General features: G+C 45.2%; 1 protein-coding gene across 2 annotated transcripts in view; it reads right to left on the bottom strand.

Annotated features, from left to right (window-relative positions):
* The window catches only part of CYFIP1 (cytoplasmic FMR1 interacting protein 1), a 114,818-nt gene that overhangs the window by 21,344 nt on the left and 68,505 nt on the right, over positions 1–24,969 (bottom strand). Inside the window, exons 13-22 of one of the 2 annotated variants that reach the window (XM_043487882.1) lie at positions 23,986–24,111; positions 17,871–18,037; positions 16,473–16,620; positions 15,610–15,757; positions 14,179–14,335; positions 12,988–13,084; positions 10,911–10,987; positions 10,693–10,801; positions 8,918–9,037; positions 7,007–7,206 (exon numbers count right to left, since the gene is read on the bottom strand). In XM_043487882.1, the coding sequence (XP_043343817.1) occupies positions 7,007–7,206; positions 8,918–9,037; positions 10,693–10,801; positions 10,911–10,987; positions 12,988–13,084; positions 14,179–14,335; positions 15,610–15,757; positions 16,473–16,620; positions 17,871–18,037; positions 23,986–24,111 (1,349 nt within the window). Of the gene's footprint in view, positions 1–7,006; positions 7,207–8,917; positions 9,038–10,692; positions 10,802–10,910; positions 10,988–12,987; positions 13,085–14,178; positions 14,336–15,237; positions 15,392–15,609; positions 15,758–16,472; positions 16,621–17,870; positions 18,038–23,985; positions 24,112–24,969 lie in introns of both variants that reach the window. The other variant, XM_043487881.1, reaches the window with a different exon arrangement.

Genomic DNA, 24,969 nt, shown 5'->3' with positions numbered 1-24,969 from the left:
GATGGTTAAACTGCTTGCAAGTCAACTGGTCTGTTAGGGTGTAAAGTAGCCACTGGGCTTGCTGGGTAGCTCAGCTGGTAAAGAATCTGCTCAGGAGGCAATGGCACCCCACTCCAGTGTTCTTGCCTGGAAAACCCCATGGATGGAGGAGCCTGGTAGGCTGCAGTCCATGGGGTCGCTAAGAGTCGGGCACGACTGAGCGACTTCACTTTCACGCACTGGAGAAGGAAATGGCAACCCACTCCAGTGTTCTTGCCTGGAGAATCCCAGGGACAGAGGAGCCTAGTGGGCTGCCGTCTATGGGGTCACAGAGTCGGACACGACTGAAGCGACTTAGCAGCAGCAAGAGCAGCAACAACTCAGGAGACCCCAGTTCGATTCCTGGGTCAGGAAGTTCCCCTGGAGAAGGGATAACTACCCACTCCAGTATTCTTGGGCTTCCTTGGTGGCTCAGATGGTAAAAAATCCACCTGAGGGATTTCCCTGGTGGTCCAGTGGCTAAGACTCCAGGCTCCCAATTCAGGGGCCCCAAGTTCAATCCCTGGTCAGGGAATTAGATCCCACATGCTTCAACTAAGACCTGGTGTAGTCAAATAAATAAATAAATATTTAAAAAAAAATCCACCTGAAATGTGGGAGACCTGGGTTGAGAAGATCCTCTGGAGGAGGGCATGGCAGCCTCCTCCAGTATTCTTGCCTGGAGAATCCCCATGGACAGAGGAGCCTGGTGGGCTAGAGTCCACAGGGTCACAAAGAGTTGGACACGACTGACTAAGCCCAGCACACAAAGTGGCCACTACCCTCGTGCTGGCACTAAGACAGGCCCTGCCGGCAACTCTACCGAATGCCTGGGTATTCAGGCAGCTCTCCCCACTCTCACAGGCAGCCTAAAGTGACTCCTAGTCCTGGTGAGCTCTGGGAACAAGTCCATCTACAGCTCCGTGGCAGCTGTTCTTCTACCAGGCTTGTGGCGTTCCACTGAGCTCACACAGTTTCATATTCAAGAATGGGGACTTCCCCGGTGGTCCAGTGGTTAACACTCTGTGCTACCGTTGCAGCAGATACAGGTCACATAGGTGGTCAGGGAACTAAGATCCTGAATGCTGTGGGTACAGCCAAAAATAAAACCACCAAAAAACCAAGAAACCAATGCGCACACACACACAAAAAAAACACAAAATACATATGTAAGCAAAGACTGGGCTTCCTGGTGGCTCAGATGATAAAGAATCTGCCTGTAATGCAGGACATCCGGGTTCGATCCCTGGGTCGGGAAGATCCCCTAGAGAAGGAAATGGCAACCCATTCCAGTATTCTTGCCTGGCGAATCCCCATGGACAGAGGATTCTGGGAGGCTATAGTTCGTGGGATTGCAAAGAGTCAAGACATGACTGAGTGACTAAGACACAAAGGGCTCCTAAGTTGGTGCCAGGAGTTCTTCTGATATCTCTTTCCTCTCCCATGCTCTGCCGTGCACATCCAGCCATCTCAGCTTCTTTGTCTCCTCCACCAAGCAAGACACCTGATTTCAGGTAGGAAGCCAAGGAGCCACACAGCTCCATCCTTCATTTCTTTTCCCTCCAGGAAACATCTGATGAAAACAGTTGTTTCATAAATGCTGTCCAGTATTCCACTTGTTTAAGTGAAAGAGTAAATTCAAACGCTGTTACTCCATTATTTCAAATAACTTTTAAACACCACATTTTGACTATACAAATTTCTCAATCTAAAGACAAAAAAATGGGAACAGCACTGAATTCTAGTTAATAGGTTTGTGCTTCACAGTCAGAAGGTTAAGTAATTCTGAAACTACTTTCTTCTTGTCCTGGAATTCAGCAAATGAATAAATACATTAAGAATGACAAAATAAGAATTCTCAGTATAGAAGGAAGTTAAAAAATGGAAATGAAGCCTGTGTCGCTGACCTGGAATCGAAGACAAAGTTGTGTAAATTCATGGTTTCAATAGAGAGAGAGCTGGGTACAAGTAGCATGTGACTTAACTGAAAGTCACTCAGTTGTGTCCAACTCTTTGTGACCCCATGGACTATACAGTGCATGGAATTCTCCAGGCCAGAATACAGGAGTGGGTAGCCTTTCCCTTCTCCAGGGGATCTTCCCAACCCAGGGATCGAACCCAGGTCTCACGCATTGCAGGTAAATTCTTTGCCAGCTGAGCCACAAAGGAAGCCAAACAAGTAGTATGCGTGTGTGCTGAGTCTCTTCAGTCATGTCTGACTCTTTGTGACCCTATGGACTGTAGCCTGCCAGGCTCCTCTCTCCACGGGATTCTCCAGGCATAGAATACTGGAGTGGGTTGCCATGCTCACCTCCAGGGGATCTTCCCAACCAAAGGACTGAACCTGTGTCTCCTATATCCCTTGCATTAGCAGGCAGGTTCCTAAACCACTAGCACCACCTGGGAAGCGTGCATACAGGTAGACACACATGTACACATTATGGGTTTGTGTCCCTCCAAAAGATAACTTGAAGTCTGATTATGAGTACCGCAGAATGTGTTCTTATTCAGAAACACAGTTGTTGCAGATGTAATTCATTAAGATGAAGTCATGCTGGAGCAGAGAGAGCCCTTAATTCAATGTAACATGACTCATTTCCTCACAGAAGAGGGGAGAGGCACGTGAGGAAAATGCCACAGGCCAACAAAGATGGAGACGGGAGCCATGCAGCTGCAGCCAAGGCCGGCTGGCCACACCAGAGACAGCAGAGACCAAGAGAAGACCCCGCCCGGCCTCAGAGGGAGCACAGCCCTGCTGACACCTTGATTTTGGACTTTTTGCATCCAGAACTGTGAGAGAATAACGTTCTGTTGTTTTAAGCCCCCCAGTTTGTGACAACTTGTTCTGGCAGCCCCAGAAATCTGGTATAGCACAGGTGCAAGTCCTTCCCAGCTCTGACCACTGAAAAGAGGAGAGAACAAGGAGGGCCAGCCGCAGTGAGTACACCTAACACTCAGACTTTGCTTAATTTTAAAATATTCTCCATTAAAAGGCATCACTGACTCACAGATTACAAGAGTAAAGAAGGATAATTCTAAGATGAACCTGGGACTTCTTGTGTTACACACAGTAGGAGGCTTAAGAATCATGGGACAGCCAAGAAGACAGAGAAAAGGGGCAGAAAGGGCTCCCGGGAGCCAAAACAAGACAGATTTGAGCCACAAAAACTGAAACCAAGTCATGGCAGTAACAGATTATAACCCTGTGTTAAAATCCCCACATCCCTACTAATGATAAATAAAAAATGCTAACACGTACAGCAGAATGCCAATGAATAACTGTAGATGGAATGACAAGGTTAGAAAATCACCACTGTTCAAACACCACAGGGATAATTGACTTGGGTGTGAATCATCAACAGATGTTCAGATTAGCGGGTCAAGTTTTAACAAGGAACCATTTTGAAAGTTTTAGATTATCTCCTTAAACATTACTTACAAATTTCAAACAGAAAAATGGAAACATGTCAGCAGAGAAATTTGGCAGCCAGCAACCTAACCAGGGAAGATCCCCTGGAGGAGGGTATGGCAACCCACTCCAGATTCTTGCCTGGAGAATCCCATGGACAAAGGAGCCTGGTAGGCTACAGTCCATGGGGTCACAGAGTCGGACAAAAGTGAAGCAACTTAGCATAAGCAGCATGCTAACCAGGGGACAGATGTTACGATGGCCAGTGAAGGGATAACCTGTGGTAACTGCACCCTGGATGCACCCTCCTCAGCAGTCTTGCTGCCAAACAGGCAGACTCTTCCCAAAGGCTGGCTTACTTTGAGGGCTATCACACTGTCAAAATCAGTAGCTGTACAGGTTAAATTTAAGTCACATGTCACCCCATGTGATCTCCCACAGTCACCAGGCATAAATTATTAAGCAGAAATAAGCAGCAAAATTAAGGAGCTATGACAAGAAACAAATGGAGTGCGGATTTCCTGCAAGCAGCTCTCAGAAAACCCTCAGTGTGGAATTAAGATACTGGATGGCATAGTTTTATCTGTCTTCTCAGGTTTCCACATGCAAGGTGGAGCTATAAAATCCTGTTTTTTACTGTCTTTTCCAGATAATGAAGCCCTAGGGGATCTACTAGAAGTCTGTTAAAAATACAGAAGTAATTGACTTTGCCAACACTAAGAAAGGTGAAGGCCAGCAGAGCTGCCCTGGTGAAGATGGTTTCTCTGAACTGCACACGGTTTTCTGGGCCCAAGAAGGCTGATGTCACTTTATGCCGGCCCCTGCCAGACTGCAGCTCCTATGCATGTGAAGCTGTATTTCCTTGAGATCACCAAGCCTGCTGAAGGCGGCACAGGCTTCAAGGGCCCGGGGCAGAGTGACTTATCAGCGCCTCCTGGGAGGCGGGAACACACACCACCAGGTGAAGGCAGCCTCCACTGCAGGCTGATCACACGCGCTCTCACATGCGACGGGCTCCAGGGCTGCGGGCAGAGGGGCCTCACGGCAGTTCACACACCTGCGCTGCAGTGTCCTCCACGGACCCACAGCTCGACCAGGCGGCGAGAGTAACCGCCTGGGGGTGGCCCCGCTCCTGCTAAGGCCAGGGGCACCGCTTCCCGACCTGAGTCCCTTGTCTCTCGTAACAAGACTCCTGCTGCGACTAGGACAGGTGGCCTGGGTGGCGGTTTGTTCCCCAGAATCAGCCTCCATCAGGCGAGGGTACCCGTGTGAACCCAGCTTGGCAAGCAAGGCCTCAGCGTAGATCTCTTTTCCTAACTTCACACCCACCACTCATCATTCCTGGAGGGTTTTCAGACAACGCAGTGACTCCATAGCAGGGTTTACATGAATTTCCATCATCGTGTCAGTTCCACCTGCCCACCCCGCCCCCACGCCCGCGGCCCTTCCGCACAGCTGCTGTGGTCTCTGAGCCCTCACCCGCTGGGCCGCCGCTAAGACGACCAGAACAGGCCCCTGCTGCCACACGTGCAGTGCAGGGGGCACAGAGGGGGTCCGGGAAACATCTTCAACTGCTCCTTTTACAAGATCTCTGGGAATTCTTTAAAGGGCGACAAAATGCTAGATGATCAAAAATGCAATCTCAAATAAAGAAAAACATTAGAACTCCTTATGTTGCCTGAGTCTAACCCTCCCACCCCCGCCCCCACTGTAACAAATTTTCTCAGTTTGTGTATAGCAGGGTTCTGTTGCATTTCACCTTTGAAGATGCCAATTCTAAGCACTAGGCAAAATAATTTAAGGGACATAGTGAAACTGAAAGTTGCTCAGTCGTGTCCAACTCTTTGCGACTCTATGGACTATCCGTGGAATTCTCCAGGCCAGAATACTGGAGCAGGGAGCTGTTCCCTTCTCCAGGGGATCTTCCCAACCCAGGGATCAAACCCAGGTCTCCCGCATTGCAGGCAGATTCTTTACCAGCTGAGCCACCAGGGAAGCCCAAGAATACTGGAGTGGGTAGCCTGTCCCTTCTCCAGGGGCAGGCAGATTCTTTACCAGCTGAGGTACCAGGGAAGCCTGTTAACAGACATAACAGAAACTAATTCCCAAAGTTCCAAATGGACCAACCAAAGCAAAGAAAATCTTGCAGATGGCCATGAATTAGATTTTCAAATGCACAATAAGCAAATATGCACCCTCACTAACACAGAATACCCCTCACTGTGACATATGACGTGAATAAAACAATGTGAACTTAGCAGTATGCCTCCATTTCTGCAAAATAAAAAGTACACATGTATATTTGCCTGTATGGCAAAAATTCTAAAAGACAGACATTTTACAAGGGAAATTTCTAGGCATTTAATTATTGCCCCCATAATATTCCATATACACAAACACAAACATGACTTCTAGCTTTTCTATAATTATGATGCATGACTTGTGTAATAAAAATATTTTTCTAGTTAATTCTAACCCTAAAAAAACCTTAAGTTTGGTTTCAGTGCATTATACCCAGTTGGGCATAGGGCCCCTGAACCCAAGGAGGCCAACCAGGGCTCCTTCACCAGTGGCTCTCATGGCCATGGCCACACGCCCCCTGGTGCTACATGGGGTTGAGACGATGGCCCTAATGGGACACCTCCATGTACCAGCAAGAGGCCTGTATTCCCACAAGGAAACCAAGCCTGGTGTCCCAAACAAGACAATGGCAACAGCAGGTACGGTCACGCCGAAGGAGGGCCTCCCTTCTGCCCTTCGGGTTGAACCTCTGCATCCCGGATTAAAACACAAAAATCTAGGACTAAAAGTCAGTAGTGATTCAGCTGACACTTAAAGGGATGGGATGTTCAGATGCAGTAGGGAAGCAAAGTAAAAGCAAAAGACATTTGCTTTAAAAAAGTGGTCATCACGCTCAAACACACACAGTCTCTCACACACACCCTCATTCGCCCTCACTCCCATTTCTCTACCCACCCATGTTTTCTGTTTCACACACACACACACACACACACACACACACACACACACACACACACACGATCCCACGAGCCCCTGGCATGTGCTGACACAGCAGGAATGAGGCTCTGCACAGAGCCGGAAGTGACACAGGGCCTTCCCAGGATGCGGACCACGTGACCCTGCAGCCAGCAGCCACGCCGCCGCCCAGCAGGCCGCTCCGTGCATTCAGCACAGTAGTGAAACGGTAGATGGGCGGAGGGAGGCTCCAGCATCCCAGCATGGAAGCATGACAAGTGCAGAGTCGCCCAGCACATCCCAACATCGGGAGACGTAAAAGCATGGAGGCGGTGCCGATCCAGCAGCTGCTGCCCATGTGTACCACAGACTTGACCCGGGCCCCACGGGAGTGCCCACGATAGGAACGCTGGCCCCACGTGTGTTCTGCACATGAGAGCCACGACCACAGAACCCAGGGCTGGCCCTGGGCTGCACCTGCAAACAGAGGCAATCACAAGGGCCTGCGTATCCTGGACACGGGGAAAGATGGGCCCGGAGACCATCCTCTCTCGCTGCCCAGTGACGGGGCACCCGGAGCTGCCTGTCAGGCGCCACGCTTACCGGTTGGTGGAGCCGTTGTAGCAGTAGTTGGGCAGGAAGTCATAGTTGAGCTCCCAGAAGACATGGAGGGTGATTCTCCCGTAGGGTGCAGACACGTTGTGGTTGGCCTCCCGGAACATGGCATCAAAGCTGTCCAGAGTCAGGTACTTGCTCAGCAGTTTGTGGGTCATGCGGTTGATTTCTAAGAGGCCATCCAGCTCCTACAGGACCACAAAGTCAGGCACGGGAGAGCAGAGTTGGGTGTGGCACGGTGGCCTCCACCCTCCCATGGGCAGGGCCGTGGTGGGGGCCGGAGGCGGGCGGAGCAGGACAGCACGTGGCTGGGTCAGTGTGCTAGGCCAAGAGCCCACATGCTGGGGGTCTGACAGGTGATGCAAGCCTACTTCTCACACCTAAGTTCATCACGCCTTATCCAGGGCTCTTAAAATGGCAGAGATGCCCCACCGTCCGATGCTATCCTCCAGACCCTCCACGGGGCAGAGAACACGGAGATGTGTCCCCCGCACTGATGACAGACTGTGTCCTCGGGGGTCAGCCTCAGTCCGCCTCCCTGAAACACCTGAGGTAATGCAAAGCTGCGCGGCAGTGTGGGCAGCGCGCAGACGGCCTTCTGGGCTCTCACACGGCCCCTCGTGAACCCGCCTGGGGCTCTGCCATCCACGCTGGCAGCCACTGACCACATATGGCCACAAGGACGTGGTGGCCTGAACCGCGCTGTGCCATATGTGTGAGATACAGACAGATTTCAGAAGCCAAATATGAACACAAGGAACAGAAAATATCCATGCCAATAAAATTCTTATAACAATTATATGTTAAAATGTCAATTTTTGGATATATTGGATTAAATAAAATAGATTATTAAAATTAATTCCCCCTATTTCTTTCTCATTTTCTAACGTGACTACAAGTAAATTTAAAATGGTCTCTGTGACTTGCATTCTGTTTATACTGGTCAAAGACTCCACTAAGTCATGAAAGACCAAGGACATGAAAACACTGTGGCCAGGTCCAAGCCAGGCTGAAGGGAAGGCCACTTCAGCCTGGATCCTGAGGAAGGATAGGGAAGCATGCTCATTACTGTGGCAATGCTCGGCTCTGAGGTGGGTCCAGGAGACAATCCCAACCCACCACTGATTTCTAAGGACAAAGAGTTTTCCTGGAGTTATCATAAGTTCATTAGCATGTGCCTGCAGCCATCATTCCTAACCATTATGCCTAATCTGTCATTAATCCTGACAGATTTGGCAAAAAGATTCTTAAATTGCACCTCCTTTTCTGCCAGCTCAGGTCTGAGGACAACTGGATTTTTCTTTCCCTGATCACTCTGCTCAGATATCCACAGGACTTTTCCTTTTCTTCAAAAGTTCAATACTACAGTGTTCACTACAATGTTCCTTGGTGTTGGCCACTTTAGGTCTGTTTTCCCTGGTATGTGATATTTGCTTCTAGTAAGTATTTATACTGTGTTTTTCATCAAAGTTTTCTTGAAATAGCATTTTTAATGTTTGTCCCATCTCATTGTTTGGTTTTTGTCTTCAGGGGCCTCTCTATGACACATTATGTTGAATCTTCACTATCTCATCTTCTACACGATTTTCTCTCAAATCCTTTTTGTCTGTCTTCATTTCTTTTTAATTTAAAACTTCTCACCTTTTACTCTTTTACCATATCTTATGCAATAGTGAGATGTAACTATGTGTCCTCTGAAGTCGATTTGGAACTGTGGACGCTAAGAGCAAATGCCTAGGCAGGCCCAGCTCAGTGAGTGCACACTTTTTGAGTTCTATGCAAAAACTTCACCTACAATCAGGTCAATTTATTAATAACGACAAAAGCAGTAGCAGCTCCAACCCTTGCAACCAGTCCTCTCCCAAGTGTGCTGCACCTGAAAGAAGGGGGCGCACTTACAACTATTGATGTCAGGTCTTCACTCTCAAATCGCCCAATTGCCAGTTCCAGGGACTTGTACATGGCAGCGGAGACGCGCTGGGTAATCAGACGATTGAGGTCGATGGACCTGCCCAGAAGCTGGGCACAGAGGGTGAAAGTGTGAGCAACAAAAACCAAACATGCAAGAGAATACGTACCTACCCCCAGAAAGCTATTCCAAAGGATAAGACAAATAACATACAAAATGTAGATGGCAGTATGATCAAATACCCTATATTCCTAGAGCTGAAATTCTGCAAGTCAAAGCTGTAAAGTACTTTTTGTAGTGTTCATGGCAGTGAATTTGCACTTACATCACAGGCAGAGATGCCAGGTCTCCTGGAGAACCTGGGTTTGTCACTTAGCGCACCCCTTGTAATGGGTCAGGGCCACCTCCCAGCACAGACTGGCTTGTGTGTGCCTTACCTCCACTGTGTCACAGGGATGATAAGAGAAAAACCACTGCAGCTCTACTGCAGAGTAGTAACAACAAGGGTCTACCTCAGTATCATTTCAATAGCATAAAGATACAGACAAAACTCTGGTGAAGATGCCCCAAAATATGAATGGCGGTTATCTGTAGATTGGAGAAGGGAATGGCAACTCACTCCAGTATTCTTGCCAGGAGAATTCCAAGGACAGAGGAGTCTGGCGGGCTATATAGTTCCTGGGGTCGCTAAGAGTCAGACATGACTGAGTGACTAACACTATCTGTAGACAGAATGACATGAAACTTTCCCTACAACTTTCTGTATTTTCCTTTTGATTATATATACATATATTATTTTTAAAGCAACAAAACAAGCACTGCATTTTTACTCTTCATGCTGGCCAAGGAAAAGCTCCTCCCCACCACTCTGAAAGTCTTAGTTAATCAGTTGTGTCTGACTCTTTGAGACTCCATGTACTAGGTTCCACTGTCCATGGAATTTTCCAGGCAAGAATACTGCAGTGGTTGCTGCTGCTAAGTCGCTCCAGTCGTGTCCGACTCTGTGCGACCCCATAGACGGCAGCCCACCAGGCTCCCCCGTCCCTGGGATTCTCAAGGCAAGAACACTGGAGTGGGTTGCCATTTCCTTCTCCAATGCATGAAAGTGAAAGTGAAGTCACTCAGTCGTGTCCGACTCGTAGCGACCCCATGGACTGCAGCCTACCAGGCTCCTCTGTCCATGGGATTCTCCAGGCAAGAGTACTGGAGTGGGGTGCCACTGCCTTCTCCAGAGTATCTTCCCAATCCAGGGATTGGGAATCTGAATTGCAAGCAGATTCTTTACCACAGAATTTGAGCCACAGTGGTAAAGAATTAGCCTGCAATGCAGGAGACACAGGTTTGATCCCAGGGTCAGGAAGATCCCCTGGAGGAGGCATGGCAACCCACTCCAGTATTTTTGCCTGAAAACCCTATGACAGAAGAGCCTGGCGAGCTGCAGTCCATGGGGTCGCAAAGAGTCGGACGCGACGGAAGCTACCGAGCACACCACTATAACAAGTGCCCGAATCTTCTTCATTCGAGTTCTGACTTTTGGGCTCCTGGAGAGGCCCTGCGCTGGGGCCGAGCCTCCAGGGAGCTGCGCTGGGCAGCCGTCCCTGGTGTGTCAGCTTGTCCAAGAGAAACTGTTCATCTTTAAAATCTCAGCTATTTACAGGGATGTTCCCACAGCCACATCCATTAAAATCTGAGACGCCCTCGGAAAAACCCCACTTTCCCACTGCCGGCTCTGTGTCTCGCTGCACCCAGGCGAGGCCTCGCTCACCTGCACGTGCCTCTGCTTGAGCAGTGTCTCGTAGCGGTTGGATGGCGGGAGATGGATGGTTGCGCCCTGATTCTTGCATTCTGATCGTAACCGTTTATCAAGAAGCAAACTAGCATGGAGAGGAGAGAGGACAATTTCTCACGCACAATGAATATTAATGGAAATGTCAGATCAAATTGCCCAAGATTTTGTACCCAAATTGCTAACCACATACTTACCTTCCTGCCATAACCTTATAATATGCAAATATCTGGTCTGCCAGCTTATAAACGAATTGGTCAAAACAGAGATTCACCTGAAGAAAAAGAAAGCATGCATTGAATTCTGCTTCCCCAGGGATTCCCCTGGCAGTCCAGTGGTTAGGACTCTGCACCTTCACTGCTAAAGGCACAGGTTCCATCCCTGGTAGGGGAATTAAGATCCCACAAGTTGCACTCTCGCCCCAAATTTTGCTTTTCTGAATTAAGATCACATTTTAAAAAAACTTAAAAATTTTTTTTTGATTGAGCAATTCAAATTCTAAGTATTAATCTAAAGGAAATGGAAACACTAACTCAAGAAGATATCTGTACCCCAAAGTTCACTGCAGCACTATTCATAATAGCCAAGACATAGAAGCAAAGTAAGTGTTCACTGATGGATAAATGGATAAGATGTGGTATGTGTGTACACACAGACACACACACACACACACAGACAGTGGAATACTGCTCGGCTGTAAAAGATAAGAAAACCCTGCCAATTTTCAACAACATAGATGGACCTTGAGGGTGCTAGGCTAAGTGAAGTAAGTCAGACAAAGACAAATACTGCATGATCTCACTTATATGTAGAATCTTAAAAACAAACTCATAAATTCAATGAACAGATTGGTGGTTGTCAGAGGTGGAGCATAGGATAAATGGGTGAAGGCTGTCAAAGGTACAAACTTCCAGTTATAAAATAAGTAAGTCCTAGGGATAAAAAAAAAATCTAAAACCACAAAACCTCGACCCTTCCACAAAATCTCAACCCTTTGTTAAGGCAACTACAAGAGGTTCTCATGAGAAAGGATACAACTTTACCGTCCAATGATAGTAAATTAAATCCATTTCAGTGGGACCAGGAGTAACCACCACACTATCACTGAAAATTATGTCAGAACCTTTCTTAATGATGGAGAAAAATACTTCAATTCTCCTAAATAAAAAGAAATATTAAAAAGTCTCTCTTTATCATGTACTCCAAGGGGGCTAATGTGCACTGCATTTGGGCTCCTCCAGGGGGTATAGTCAAGGCTACAGCTTTTCCAGTGGTCATGTGTGGACGTGAGAGTTGGACTATAAAGAAAGCTGAGTGCCAAAGAACTGATGTTTTTGAACTGTGGTGTTGGAGAAGAATCTTTGAGAGTCCCTTGAACTGCAAGGAGATCCAACCAGTCCATCCTAAAGGAAATCAGTCCTGAGTGTTCATTGGAAGGACTGATGCTGAAGCTGAAACTCCAATACTTTGGCCACCTGATGCAAAAAGCTGACTCATTTGAAAAGACCCTGATGCTGGGAAAGACTGAGGGCAGGAGGAGAAGGAGACAACAGAGGATGAGATGGTTGGATGGCATCACTGGCTCAATGGACATGAGTTTGAGCAAACTGCAGGAAATAGTGAAGGACAGGGAAGCCTGGCACGCTGCAGTCCATGGGGTCACAAAGAGTCGGACACAACTAAGCAACTGGACAGCAACAATGGGGGATGAGACCCATACGTATAATGAAATCTGTTAAGGTTAAATCCTCTTATATTCTGAGCTAGAAAATAAGATTTATCTCCTTAATTGCATGTACACAGACTTAATAATTCCACTTAGAGGAATTTTTCCTCAAGAATAACCCAACACAACTAAAAAGTCACATGCAAGGAAGTTCATTAAAACATTATTTATAATGAGTAAAAAATAAAAAGCTAGAACTAGAGCAATAAAATCTATTTCATAGAAGGCCCCTGTTCCAGACTGTGTTCATGCAAGAAAACAGGCAAGATATGTGGTGCTTATGACATGGGGTCATGTGAGACATGGGATCATGTGAAAAAAATGTCACCCAACAGCTGATGGGTGGCTTGAAGCTGGTTTGAAGAACACAATCGTCCTGTGTGGATGCATAAAAAAAGTGCTGATAGAAGGGTTCATCCCAAAGTGTTTATTTCAAAGTTCATTCCATTGTTTAAATCTCTTTGTATTAAAAAGAAAGTCTGCTTCCTCTAATATTCAGAGGAAAAAGGAAATTAAAGAAAGTCTGTTAAAAGTGCCTGGGCCCTTACCTCTGCCTCGATTTCATCATAGAGAAACTGCTTGTTGAACCTGGTGAGGGCGTAGTGGGCACTATCATTGTATAGGTCCAGTGAGTAGAGGACGTACCTGCAGAAGGGGAGACAGGTCACCTGGCTGCCCACACAGGCTTTCTTGGCTTTCACACCCTGCCCCCCACCAGAAATGTAACACTCATTGTTCTCCTTCCTCATGAGGAAAAATAATTTCTTACTTCAAATGCCAAATTTGGTTCCTGTGAGTGCCCTGACAAAACAGCCCCATCAGGCAGGCTGGGCTTTTGGCAGGACACGCGTGGTTCAGCCATGCCCAGGGCAACGGGCAGGTCCATGACGGCCTCCTGCAACTTCATCTTCTCACTTATCGTGTTTCAAAGATTTTCAGGCCAATTTGCAATTTTTTAATAACCACAAGAATGAGTCACTTTCTTATTTTTAAGAATAAACTGCCTGACCTAAAAAGAAAAACATACAAAGGTCCCGGGTGCCATAACTGACCAAGAGCAAATCTGGTGTGGCCAAAGCCCCTCTTACCCTGGACAAAAGGTGGTAACTAGCAGTCTGCAGAGGTAAGGTCTCGTTGAGGGCTTGAGACACGTGAGCAGCAGGCCCAGCGCAGCCCTCAGAGAGCACACACGCTCACCAAGACCTCTAACGTTCCGGAATAGATGCCACTGCTGCTACAGAGGGCAGGCAGGCTGCTCTCCTGGTGTGCACAGGCCAGGAAGACGGGGAGGACAGCTGGGCGGGGACCCCATCTGCTCACCACACGAGACCCTGTTTGCTATTACTTTCCCTCCATGGATTTCATATTTTCTGACCCCTTCATAGTCTCTGACCCCCAGCCCTGACCCTGAGCCTCACACTAAACAGTTCCTCTCCCAAATCCATCTGGGTCTGAGGCCACACCACACTAGAGGTCAGGCTACCTCTCCCCTTGCCAAGTTCCCAGGACCTTGCTGGCACCTGGACACAGAACTTATTAATCAGTTTTATTGCTTGGGCACCAGATTTCAATCCAAAGCCAAGACACCTGTTTCTTGTATTGATCTCTGAAGGCTCACCCCAAGAACTATGACTTCAAATGAAGCACAGAACAATCGGCCCCACCTCCACCTCCCAAACACCACCAAGGACTTCAAACATCATGGACAGGAGGCTGGGACAGGCCTCCAGAACACTTACTCCATCATTGATGCCTCTTTGGTTTCCAAGATGTGGTCTGTCAGGATCCAGGGCATGGACATCTCAATGGGGAATTGGATCCTTCTGCCCATTGTCAACTCCAGAAAGAACTCTCGGAACCACAATTGCGAAAGGTCACAGCACTGCTGCAGCGTTTCTTAAGGGATTCAAAAGACACCACATTAATCTTCTATAAGCAGAAAAGACTCCACAGGGCAATGCAAGGGAGCACGTGCCAGGCTCTCAGCCCTGGGCCTCGGCGAGTGGACATGAGTATGTGCCTTGCACACAGTGTGGCCACAGACAAAGCCACTTGGATGTGCTGATTCTCGTTCACAAACAGGAGAGTCAGCGTCCAGCACTGCAAGCCCAGCAACACCCATCAACGGGACACGGTTAACACTGTGCGCCTTCTGGCAGGATTTGCTTTACTTGGGATACAGACACAGTATTGTATTCATACTTAGTGCATGTCTATCTAATGCAAAACAGATTGGAAAAAAAATGTTTCCGTCCTTTTATGAAGAGAAAAACAAAAGCCTAACTGTTACTATAAACCTATAGCACTTGCAGCCAAGATAGTGGCTTCGCACCCTGAATAATGGCTCCAGCACAGAAACAAACATGTACAGCTCCATGAAGACCAAGGGCGTCCACAGACACCATGGTCACCCCAGGACGGGATGTGCAGTGTGCACCTCAGGTCACCTGCTACTTTCTACACTTAGCCTGGGAGTGGTTTCTGAAGCCAGGTGACAGCGACACTGGCCTGAGTTGCTGACCCAGTGTAGGCTACAAAGACTTTGCATCTAGGTCACTGGGCCAGCCCGGCCCAATGGGCCTCACTCTTCTAAGGGCCATGCCACATGGAGGAAGTCCCTGGCCAGCCATGCATTTAAAGCAACAGGCGAGGAAATGCCACGAGGGTTACAACATGTGTCACTGCCTGGGAGGACAAAGGGACCACAGCAGGAGCAGCCAGCCAGGCAGGAGCTTTCTAGACAGTGTTAGTGGTGTTAGAATATGCTGGGGCAGACACTGGTCAGCAGTAGGTCTTACCACTGAAATTTATCAAGTGGGTGTAGAAGAATGACTCTCGATGAAATTTTTCTATGTCCAATATGGTGGGCCCCTCAAGGCTACTTCTCAAGGTTTTCTTGGAACCACTTTTGTCTGCAATGAGGGACTCTAGCATGGTTCTCACCATGTAAAGCTGCATTATCCAAGGAAACATTTGTAGGGGAGAAAATATACATGGCACATTAGTTACAACAAACACAGACAAACCACGAGAAGGTCTGCCCCGCTGACACTGCGTTGGCTCCTTGCAGGGGGAGCACCAGTCCACATGGCCAAGTCGTTGCTGCTTGGGACAAAGAACTCAGAGCCTCATGTCATAAACGTCAACAAGAAAAACAAATGATGTCTTACCACCAAAGGTTAAAAGGGGCGGATAGACGTAGGACTGCCTCAGAAACGCGTTAACCACATGCAAGAGTCTTTCCGCGCCCACAGACCTGAGCTGCCTGAGCAGCTCGGCAGAGCTCAAGGACTCCGCCATGGTACGCACCAGGTAGAGCTAAACACGGACAGACAGGAGAGCGTTAGTCACGGGGGCACGGGGCAAGGACACACGCGGACGGGCAGGGGCGTGCACGCCGGCAGATGGGAGGGACCGGCCCGGGGGGCACCCTCACCCTCCGCCCAGGCACCCCAAGATTTCCTAACTGGCGATTCTCCGAAAGGCTGACAGAAGAGACTCTAGAAGCCCACAACACAGAGCTGATGAGAACACAGTTCCCAGACAGGAGGGGAAAAAGCAGAGGGCGATGAAATCAGATGTGAGGATCAGAGGAAAGCTGCTTGAAGGGGCAGGAGGGAGCTGTGTGTGCAGGAGAAAGACTAGCAGTGGTAGCTGAAGACCAGGGACATAGCAAAGCTATGTTTCCAAATTTCCAAAAATTTTATCTTTAGGAATAATCATTTTTTAGACTCTACATAAAAATGATAACCACACATTTAAACACCCACCAGGAAATACAGTGTAAATATGGACACACAGACTTTCATCCACATTTTGGGGATAGGAGTTGATGCAGTCAAATTAAGTTCTGCATGCAAATGACCAAACCTGGGACTCATGGGGTGTCTATACCCTAGATTCACTTGGACAAGGAATAAAGGAGCAAAAAAGACCCAGACTGTACTTGGCCACGGTGAGGTCATTTCACTCCGAGCCTCCCACCAATTCCCAGCTCACAGTCACCCCACTCAGTAGAGCAAGGAACGAGAACCTGGGTGCTGGAGGGTCCTACAGCGCGCCGCGGCACTTTAATGTCGAAGCCACTCTTTGGGTCCTTCTCGCCCCGCAGGGCTGGGTCGTTGAAGGGCTCATGCCCTGTCTCCCAGTCACACACAGTCTTCCTGATGGCCTGCAGGACACTAAACCACCAGTCAAGTTGTTAGGGTGTGACAAAGTATTGACATCCTCAGCACTTTTACAATCACAGTATCCTAACTTAACTCACAGCCAACTCTGACACATGAGTTCCCTTGTGGGCAGTGGGAGGACGTGGCAATGAGACAGTTCAACATCAAACTTTCAAAGTAGACCATTTTCTTGGGGATGTTACCACCCTCAGAAAATCTAATGTGCTGGCATTTTGCATCAATTAGCCCAGAAGTGGTGTTTGATTTCTTAAATACTGAGTCATGCTAAGGGCAGCAAGAAGACAGGCCCTAAACATCCACTCAGAGTTCAAACAACCTTCTCGAGACTTACCCCTTTTCTCATTTGAATATGGTCACCAACACAATCCTGGGGACTCTGTCCCCACCTCATTTGGACATCCGGATTCCACCACTCCCAACAGGGCTCCACCATGTGGAGTCCCCCACAGGCACCACGTTCAGGGCAGACACACCCACAAGCCCACTCTGATCACTTTGAGCTAGATTACACTGCACATTTCCCAGACAGTAGCAGTGAGGCTCCTTGTAGCAATACTGAGGCTCACTGAAAACATGAAAATTTTCACTAAGCCTTCCAGGTGAGAGAACAAAAACTAGGAAGCCTGACAGTGTAGTAAGATCTTATTAGTGACATTTATATCAACTATAAAGCAACGAAAAGAAATCACTATCCATGTGAGCCCTTCTGAGCTTCATTTTATACAAATGTCTCTGAAAGACGACTTTATCTTTTTTTTTTTTTTTTTACAATGAAAGATGACTTTATCTAAAATGCTGAACATTAATAGAAACCTAGCTTAAGATTGCTGTAGGATCTCTGAAATATGTATGAGGTTTATGACTAATTTGTAGGACAGGCCATAGGAATAGAAGAAAAAATACTGAAGATAATAAACTTTGAAGTGGGAGATGAGATGCTGAGTTGTGTGTCCCTACACTCCTGATAAGCAGAATTGTCGCACAGATTTTGAGACACACCCACGTCTAAGATACCAAACCCTTGTTCCTGGGTCTCCAGACTGCTTAGACCTTTGTATCTGACTTATTGTGGGTTGTTCAGGTTAATAACTGGACCCATTACATTACATTTAGAGGAAATTCACCAAACAGGTGTCTGGAGGTTGAATATAAGTGTACTGAGCATATTTATAAAAAAGTAACCTAAGCTGACCCTTCCGTTACGGACGGTTGTGCAAGGAGGTGTGTGCAGCAGGGCTGACCTCTGGATGACATTCTTCTTCTTCTTGATGGCCTGCCGGAGGGGCTCCCTTAGGGTGACCTGGGAGAAGTCCTGTAGCGCAGCATAGACGGTGTGGCGGATGGCATGGTTGAACACACTCTCCATCCTGCCCATCAGGACCTGCAGGCCTTTGATCATGGCAATCACCTGCAGGAGGACATGTGACCTTCAGTGGGCGGAGGGTGGCAGGCGAGCCTGACACACGCCGGGTGCCTGCCTCCCCTGAGCCCAGGCCCTCGCCCCCGGCCTCCTGTTTTCTCCCGTACATCTGCAGCTGTCCCTGTTTCTGGGCCTGACCCCATCGCACTACAAGTGCCCGAGGGCAGGGACAGATCTGCTTGGCCTGGAGCTAACAGGAGCATTTGGTAACTGACTCAAAATACTTCTCAATCTACTAGGGTACATCTCTCTGTGAAAGACTTCAAACAAAAAAGAAGAAAAAGATTGAGGAGAGCAAATCTGTTATTATCTGGAAAAGAAAAAAGAAATTACAAGTTTGTAACCCAAATCCCATCTGTTAACAATGGCATAGTGAATTAAAATGCATAGGAAGTCCGAAGAAAATGCAGTGAACTGCTTAAAGTTCATTTTTGTGATGGCACCAGAGACAGGATTCTATCCTCATTTCACATGCATGTTTTCTCTGTTTGCTTGGAGGATTTATACAATGAACACGGGTTCTTTTCTAATGAGGAAACAAAGGGAAATTTTCTATTTAAAAAAGCAAATTCTCCAATTGAAGTTGAACTGAATTCAAGCTCACAGCAATCTAAAGGAAATCTAATCCTAAGGAAATCAACCCTGAATATTCACTGGAAGGACTGATGCTGAAGCTCCAATATTTTGGCCACCTGATGTGAAGAGCTGACTCATTGGAAAAGACACTCGTGCTGGAAAAAGTTGAAGGCAAGAGAAGAAGGGGATGACAGAGGATGGGATGGTTGGATGGCATCACTGACTCAATGGATATGAGTTTGAGGAAACTCAGGGAGATAGTGATGGACAGAGAAGCCTGGTGTGCTACAAGTCATGGGGTTGCAAAGAGTCAGACGTGACTCAGTGACTGAACAACACTAACAACATATTCAAACTATGGAATGTAGGAAAGGTGTGCTGAAAGGTAAATCTGGAGCTTTGGACTAAATATAATAACAACAATACTCATCACTAATTTATAAAAAGATAAAAATAACCCCCCCAAAGTAGAAGGAAATGAATATCTAAAAGCAAAAATTAATGGAACAGAAAACAAGCATGTACTAGAAAGTGACAAACTAAGAAAAAGCTGTTTTATAAACAAACAAATGCTCAGGAAGACTGATCAAGGGAAAAAAAACAGACAAGCATTATGAATAAAGAGGGGACATTAGCACACAATCCACAGATACTAAGTGATTATGAGACTGTATTGGAACAGGATAAACATACAGATTGACAGACTAGAATTAAGAGTCCAGAAATAAATCCTCACATTTATAATCAATTTGTTTTCAACAAGGGTGTGAAACAATTCAATAGGGAAATACTATCTTTTCAACAAATGTGCATGCGCTCAGTCACGTCTGGCTCTTTGCGACCCAAACAGATAATATTGAGGCACAACTAGATATCCTCATGCAAGAGAATCAAGCTGGACTCTTGTGAAGGAAAGGGTCATATCAGTAGCCTGGGATGAACAAACCCTGCACGTTCCCAGGGAAATCTGGCCTGTGGCTGGCTCCTAGGAAACGACTCCAAGCCACTGGAATACTCAGCCCGAAGAATATGTATCTGAGGCTTTGGGCCATCTCAATAGCAGTTTCACCAGACATTTTATGCTAACAATGTGATTTATCAGAAACAGCTGTTTTTCTTTTAGGCCTACAGTCTGAGTAGCTGAGTGCTATAGCAATTGTGCTACACGCCAACATTACTGACCCTCAATAAAAACCCTGGACACCAAGGCTCAGGTGAGCCTCCCTGGTTGGCAACACTCTGCATCTGTGGTCACCCATCACTGCCAGGAGAAATAAATACATTCCCTGCAGCTCCAATAAGGAGGGGGACATCTGGAATTTGCCCCTGGCTTCTCCTGGACTTAACCCAGGTGTCTTTTCCCTTTGTTGATTTTAATCTATGTCATTTCTCTATAATAAATCATAACCCTGAACAGAACAGCTACTTAGTTCTATGTAGCTTAGTCTAGCAAAATCTAGGCTAAGGGTGGTCTTGGGGACCTTTGATGTAACACCCTATCTCATAGCATTAAAAAATTAACTCAAAATGGACCATATACATTTAAAAATATCTAAGACAAAACAAACAAAACAAGACAAATCTTTGTGACTTGGCTTAGGTGGTGATTTCTTAAGATATGACACCAAAAGCACAAGCAACCAAAGAAAAAATTGAAAAACTGAACTTTATTAAAATGAAATACTTTTATGCTTCAAAAGATCCCATTAAGAAAGTAAAAAGTAAATGGGAGAAAATGCTGCAAATCATATGCCTGGTAAGAACTGCTTCATAGAAATATACAAAGAACTCAATAATAAAAAGACAAATAATTCAATTAAAAAACGGGCAAAGGATCTGACAATTCTCCAAAAATATACAAACTGTCAACTGTGTCACTCAATTGTGTCTGACTCTTTGTGACCCCATGGACTGTAGCACACCAGGCTCCTTTGTCCATGGAATTCTCCAGGCAAGAATACTGGAGTGGGTTGTCATTTGCTTCTCTAGGGGATTTTCCTGACCCAGGGATCGATCCTAGGTCCCCTGCATTGGCAGGCAGATTCTTCTACCACTGCACCATCTGGGGAGCCCACAAACTGTCAGTAAGCACATGAAAATATGCTCAACGGCGTTAGTTATTATAAAAATTCATATCAAAACCACAATGAGACACTACTTCACATCTAGTAGGATGGCCAGAATCAAGACAGGCATCAGGCTTGGCAAGGAGTTGGATAAAGTGGACTCTCACGCACTGTTGGCAGAAATGTAAAGAAGTGTTGCCATTTTGCAAACTATCTGGCAGTTTCTCAAAATGTTAAAGGCAGAGATACCATATGACCCAGCAACTCTACTCCTAGATGTATTATAAGAAGGAAGGAAAACTAGTCCACACAAAAACCTACACACACAAGTTCACAGCGGCATTATTCATAAGTGAAAATGTAGAACAACCCAAGTGTCTGTCAGCTAATATGGATAAATAAAATATGATATATACATAAAATGGAATATTACTTGGCAAAGAAAAGAATGAAATATTGATATACATGGGAACCTTGAAAATATTATTAAGTGAAAGAAACCAAGCACAATCACATATTGTATGAAATGCCCAGAATAAGCAAATCTACAGAGTCAGATCGCAGACTGTTAGCGATGGGATGAAGGAAGGGGAAAATGCGGGGGTGACTCCCAATGGGTGTGAGTTTCTTTTTGAGACAACAAAAATGTTCCAAATTTGTTTGTGATTATGCAATTCTGTGAATATATCCCCTCAAAGCACTGAATTTTACACTTTAAATGGGTGAACTGTAGGTATGTGGGAAAAAGCTGTTACCAAAAAAGATGAAAACTTATTAAAAAAAGTGTCAAAAATAATAAAATTTAGAAAGATTCTTAGAAAAATCTTTGAAAATACAACTTACCAAACCTGATACAAGTAATAGAAAATCTGAATACTTCTACAAATAGCAAAGAAACTGAAAGTTTCAAAAGCCATCCCATATAGGAAAAGCTTCAAAAGTAAATGCTGGAAATCATTTAAGGAAAAAATAACATTTTACACAAACCACTACAGACAACAGAAAAGATGGGAGTGTCATCAACCATTTCATGAAGCCAGAATCCAAACATTAGAATGGAAGGTTATCAAGGTGTGGGCTAAGCACAATAGCCTCCTCCCTAAAAGCACCCTGTGAAAGTGGGTGTTGGTAGCTGGTGCAGGCAACCTCACAAAAGTGACACCTGGACATGCTCTCAGACAAATGCCCAAGGTCAACACCAGCACGATGAATCAATAACACTGACAGCATGGGCCTCTGACGTGATGTTATTAAAATCGCATTTCAGCTCTGCGCTCCTCCTTTGCAAAAGCTACAACCCCAGTCTAATCATGAAAAAAACATCAGATAAATTCCAGTTGAGGGATATTCTAAAGACTAGCACTCCTCAAAACTGTCACAGTCATCACAAACAAGAAAAGTCTGAGACAGTGTCATGACCCAGAAGAGTCAAAGGGTACATGATGACTACATGTGATGTGAGATCCTGGATCAAAGGAAGAATGTTATAGAAAAAGTGAGGATATGTGAATAAAGCATGGGCTTTAGCTAATAATAATGTATTTACATTAGCTTATTAAAAATATAACAATACTAAAATAAGATGTTAGTAATAAATGAAAAAGGACACAGGGTATATGGGAATCCACTGTACTATCTTTGCAATTTTTCTGCAAATCTAAAAGTGTTCTAAAACCAAACATTAAAAGAAAAAAGTATTATTAAAAGCCACTCTTACTCATGAACTTCAATGCAAAAATCCATATAAATATCTTAGCAACCTGTATCTTGCAATATATAAAAAGGATAAAATACCATGATCAAGTTGAGTTTATACCAGGAATGCAAGGCTAGCTTAATATTAAACCTGATCCAAAAAACCCTATCAATGTAAATCTAGCACACTGATAGAATAAAAGAATCATAAAACTATCTTAATGGATAAAAAATGTTTTATAAAACTAGTATCTATCCATGATAAAATCTCTTAGCAAATATGGAATAGAAGGCAATTTCCCTGATCTGAGGAAGGGTAGTTACAAGGAACCTATAACAAATACATTGTATGGCAAAATGTTGAAAGCTTTCCCTTTGGGATGGGAAACAAGACAAAAAATGCCTAGAGTCTCCTTCTATTTAATGAGTAGGGATCCTACCCAGTGTGATTAAAAAAAAAATAGAAGGGAGAGAAATAAGACTGTCATCATTTCCAGATGATATGATTATATAACTAGAAAATACAGAAGAATCTATGGATAATTTATTACAATTAATAAGTGAGTTTAGACAAGGTGGTAGATACAAGGAAAACTTTAAAAAAAAAATTTGATTTTAAACACCAGTGATAAATATTTAGAAAAAAATAAAGCCAACGAAAGATGTGCAATAGTTTTACAGATGAAAAGAGGTATTAGAGAATCTTAACGAATGGATGGACATATCAGATTCATGAAAGACTTAAGATGATAAATTTGTCAATTCTTCCAAAAATGGTCTATAGGTTTATTCATACCCTTATAATATATTTTAACATGATTCACTGGGACATAAATAGATGGTTCTAAAATGTATGAAAATGCAAAGGGTGAGAAGAGCTAAGAACTCTTGAAGAGAGAAAGATGTACTTTACAAGACACCCTTAACTATTGTAATTAAGATGGAGGGATTAGGAAAGGACAGACAGATTGACCAATGGATTGGAACATGGGCAGAAACACGCCTGCCCGGGTATGGTCACCTGACGCGCAACAGAGATGGCAGGCAGAGCAACTGGGAGGGTTGGAGGAGGTATTTCGGATCTAAATGCGAAAGGCAGAATAAGACATCCAGAAGACAATGTAGAAGACTATCTTCATGATCTTGGGGGTATGCAAAGATTTCTCAAACAAGGTAGGAAATGTACAGCTACAAAACATACATCCAGAAACTAGAAGGCACAGAAATTAAGACCTGTTCATCACAAGAGTCCTAAACATCATGCAGAGCTGGGAACCACACAGCTGTGAGTGGGGTTCCTCTCCCTCCAACACCCAGGTCTCAACTCACTCCTCTTGTGTTTGCCAACAAAAAGCTGCTGAGGCTCCCAAGCTCTAGCCAGAACACGCCCTGATCTGGCTCAGGGGAGTGTCTATGCAGTGACCAGGAACCCACAACCTGTTTTAATCTCTATTCTGACATCTGTGACAGATTCAAAGAGCTGCCCTACACAGATGAAACTGCATAAAACAAGTAGTTCATTCATGTTTTTGCCTTTCTTTGTAAAGCAAAGACAGTCTGAGGTCAGAATCAAAGGAGGAGAAGGCAGGCAAGCCATACCTCCACCAGGGCGAACTTCTCCTCGCTGGTGTAGTTGTAGCGGGTGGCACGCTCATACTCCTCAGCATTGTCAGGGCAGTCCTTGTTAGAGTACTTGTCCGTTGGGTGCACAAGTTTCCATGAATACTGGTGTGATCAAAAAAGAGGGGCGACAGTCACACTGAATGCAAAATGTTTAACTGCTGGTCTGACTTACAGGACTACTGCCAAAAGCTACAAAGGTCAAAGGTCAGCCTCCTCTTGTTCACTGAGTCTGAGAATCACACACAGGCATGAGTGCTTGCATGCACACACACACACAATGCATGTACACATGTGCACATGCACACTACATATGCATGCACACACAGTCCATCTCCGTAAAACTACAAAACATTCTGGAAATGTGACTTCAGTTTCAAGTAATGCATCAAAAACTTAAGAAATACATCAGGTAAAATGGTCTGGATATTTTATGTGGAATATCTAAGACTATAAGCACTTTATCACCATTTCTAAAAGAATTAGCCTTTCAAACAATCAAGTATCCATCCAAATATAAAAATTCTTGTCTGAGCAAAATAAACAACGAAACAGAAAAATCTTCTGACTTATGAGTATCCAAACCTTTTTATGCATCATAAACCACTTTACTAATCCTAAACAAAAGAAACTGATGGCTAGAAATACAAAGTGTTCTCTTTTAAAAAATGAGAATTAAAAATCATCATAACAATACAAATGTAATTCTACCAATGTGTTTTAAAAGATAAGGACCCTGAATTCTAATATATGTAAATGAAATGTACATTGAACCATCTTAGAAACATAAATTAATATATACTCTTATTTCTAGTGCCAAAGATAAAAAGCCAATTTGTTTTTGATCCAATGGCCAAGTTAAAGCAGAATAAATATAGTTTAGTCAGTTTATTGACAAGTTTAGGAAGAAAAGCACTTCTAATTAACTAGGGGGTGCATTTCCAAATAAAAGTGAGAGGGCCC

Source organism: Cervus canadensis, chromosome 15 (assembly GCF_019320065.1).
Source record: "Cervus canadensis isolate Bull #8, Minnesota chromosome 15, ASM1932006v1, whole genome shotgun sequence".
NCBI classification, from domain to species: domain Eukaryota; kingdom Metazoa; phylum Chordata; class Mammalia; order Artiodactyla; family Cervidae; genus Cervus; species Cervus canadensis.
This window is presented reverse-complemented; position numbering and strand designations above follow the sequence as displayed.